The following is a 3,073-nucleotide window of genomic DNA, read 5'->3' as shown; positions in this document are numbered from 1 at the left end:
CCTGCTGACCCCTCTGTCACCCACTGCCAGTCAGGGCAGTCCCTCATTCTGCGTTGGGAGTCTGGAAGAAGACTCTCCTTTCCCTTCCTTTGCTCAGGTAAATCCTTTGCTTGTGAAGCAGCCAAACAGTATGTAATGGAAACCCTGCTGCTTGTTCTTTCAGGACCTGCATCCAGGGATTGTTGCCTCTCACTCCACTACAGCTGGAACTGAGTCATTAGATGGGTATGAGGAAAGTGTATAGCCAGTTGGAACTCTAGGCAGCAGGAGGTTGGCGGAGAGCAGGTGATGTCATGGACATCTCTGTTGGAGGAGAGACATAGGCTAGTGTTGCTCTGACTCAGAATAATCATGGTAGGATGGGAGGCTTTCTTAAGAGAGAGTCTCAGGTACGTTATTGACTTACCCAGGAAAGAGGCCAAGAGTAGCTGAGGGAGAATCAGAAGTGTTTTATTTTGGTTTTTGTTTTTAATTTGCTATAGAACAGATATACTTAATGGGGGGAGAGAGTGAGAGAAAGCAAGAAAGCACTCCCTGGGATGGATGGTCATGATGCAATTCATTTTCCTCTCAGATTTTGAGCACACATGCCTGGCATGTTTTCCAAGCCACTGGGTCCAGGAATTGAATTGTAAAGTTGGCTATGAGGGATCTAGCTGCCTTAACTATCACTCCACCAGCTGTCCCTAGAACCAGAGTTTTCAAAGTTTGTTTATTCCATGAACGAGAAAGACAGATAAGTGGTAACCCCAACAGATTCTTGCTGCCATGATCCACTCTCAGCTTCAGCCAGCCCCAGATCACAGGCACATGTGTGTGATATATTCAGGGAGGTCTCCGGACACGAACCCAAAACCTTCACATGTGTAGGTCAGCCTTCGAGAATGATGTGTTTTTCTTCTCTTATTTATTTATTTGCCAGAGGGCTTGTGTGTTCACCAGAAGAGAGCAAAAGCACCCTTCCTCCCATGGGGACTGATCATGCTGCAGTCTCCTCTCCATTCTCCTATCCGGAATTTGGGCACACACACATGCCCAGTATGTTTCTCAAGCTGCTTGCTCTGGGACTTAAATGGCAGTAGGCCATTCGGAATTCACCCACCTTTACTGCTAGGCCACACCTGCCCTGAGCGTTGTGTTTTTAACCTGTGTGCCACCATCTGTCCCCTCAGATTGTTTTTTAAGAATTATGTATTTATTTGACTTTATTTGTTATTATTATGCATTTAATCTGACCAAAGAGAGACAGAAATGGAAAGTGAGAAAGCAAGCTACCAGGTCTGGGACTTGAACCATGGTTGGCCTTGTGGGAGACCAGAGTTTTAACCACCATACCACTGCCAGCCCCAGTCCCCTCGATTTTTAAGAATTATTTATTTATTTCCATTTGTTATTATTATCTTACTTGACCAGACAGAGACAGACAGAGAAAGGGAAATTGCTAAAGGAAGCCACCAGGTCTGGGACCCGAACCATGTTCAGCCATGTGGGAATCCAGCACCCCCAACCACCACACCACCTTTCGGCCCCTCCCCTCAGATTTCGAATTATTTAAAAAAAATAACTAGATACTGAGACCAGCAGGTGGTGTGGTGGTTGGGGGTGCTGGACTCCCATGGCTGACCATGGTTCAAGTCCCAGACCTGGTGTCTTGCTTTCTCTCTCTCTCTCTCACTCTGTCCCTCTCTGGCCAAATTAAAATAAATAAATTAATTAAAATTTAATTTTTTTAAAGAATTATTTTATTTAACTTTATTATTATTATCATTATTATTTTCCAGTTTGATCAGAGAGAGAGAGAGAGAGAGGAAGTGAGAAAGCAAGCCACCAGGTCCGAGACTTGAACCGTGGTTGGCCATGTGGGAGTCCAGCATCCCTATTAACTTCTTTGGGACTAGTTGAAAGTTATCACCTTAACACTTACTCGTTTTTATTTTTAATTTGCTATAGGGTGCATGTGCTCACCAGAGAAAGGAAAAGTAAGAAGTCACCCCCTGGGGGTATGGTCATGTTAGTGTCCTTCTCCATTATCCTCTATGGATTCTGGACAAGCCCAGTGTGTTTTTCAAGCTGCTATGTTTGGGACTCAAACTGTGCTGTTGGCCACTGGGATCCATTTATCCTAACCACCATGCCAACAGCTGATACACTTTAATTGTTCTTTAGAGCAGCGCATATGTGTGTTTCTCACATAAAAATGGCATAAGTAGGAATTGAACTATGGTAAAAAGGATCCTGAAGTCAAGGAGAATGAAGCAATCTGAGGGCAGTCCTGAAACTTTTGGACTTCAGAAGTGATAAACTAGTGGTACCCAGTTGTTCCACTGTACCCAGATTTTTATGGGTGGGCTGGGAATAAAACCTGGGCTTCCGAGATCAGCAGTTAGCATAATGGCTATGTTGCTGGACTCCCATGTAGTCAACTGCGGTTCATTTCCTGGACCCAGTGGCTTAAAACTCACGCCGGGCGCGTGTGCGTGCGTGCTCAAGATCCCAAGAGGAGAATGGAGGAGAAGGGATTGCAGGGTGGCCATTCCCCCAGGGCGGCGGGGCGGCAGCACAACTGTTCCCCCTAGGAGGTGGTTTCTCACTTTCTGTCTCTCTGTGTTTCTGGCGAGCACATATGCCCTACAGCAAAAATCTCAAAAAAAAAACAAACTTCATTTTCATTTGATTTGTGTAAATCTGTGATTTGACTGAGATTACAAGTACATGGTTTCAGAAATTGTCTTTAGAGATTATTGCCACTGTGCATATGTAATTAAGTGTACCCGTTATTGTCTATTATAAAAAAGCTGTAAAACAAAACAAAACAGAAAACCTGGGCTTCCCACGTGACCTCAGCCTCTCAAAGAGCAGCCTTAGCCAGTATATATTACCATGTCTGGGACACATGGTTTTTTTCAGCCAGGCTTTATGTCATTTTTTTTCTTAATGATTTATTTTGAATTTTATGTATTCATTTATTTATTTTAATTTGACCAAAGAGAAACAGAGAGAGGGAGAGAAAGTGAGAAAACAAGCCACCAGACCTGGGACTTGAACCATGGTTGGCCATGTGGGACTTTGCCGC

At 44.2% G+C, this 3,073-nt stretch overlaps 1 protein-coding gene across 1 annotated transcript in view; it reads left to right on the top strand.

The window, feature by feature from the left end:
• Positions 1–3,073, top strand: part of LOC102495863 (RING finger protein 10) — a 59,280-nt gene that overhangs the window by 50,028 nt on the left and 6,179 nt on the right. The window contains exon 16 of the mRNA XM_014588957.1: positions 1–97. Coding sequence (XP_014444443.1) covers positions 1–97 — 97 coding nt within the window. The remainder of the gene's footprint in view (positions 98–3,073) is intronic.

Source organism: Tupaia chinensis, unplaced genomic scaffold, assembly GCF_000334495.1.
Source record: "Tupaia chinensis unplaced genomic scaffold, TupChi_1.0 Scaffold000320_1, whole genome shotgun sequence".
In the NCBI taxonomy this organism is placed as follows: Eukaryota; Metazoa; Chordata; class Mammalia; order Scandentia; family Tupaiidae; genus Tupaia; species Tupaia belangeri.
The sequence above is the reverse complement of the archived record's forward strand: the minus strand, read 5'-3'. Positions and strand labels throughout refer to the sequence as shown.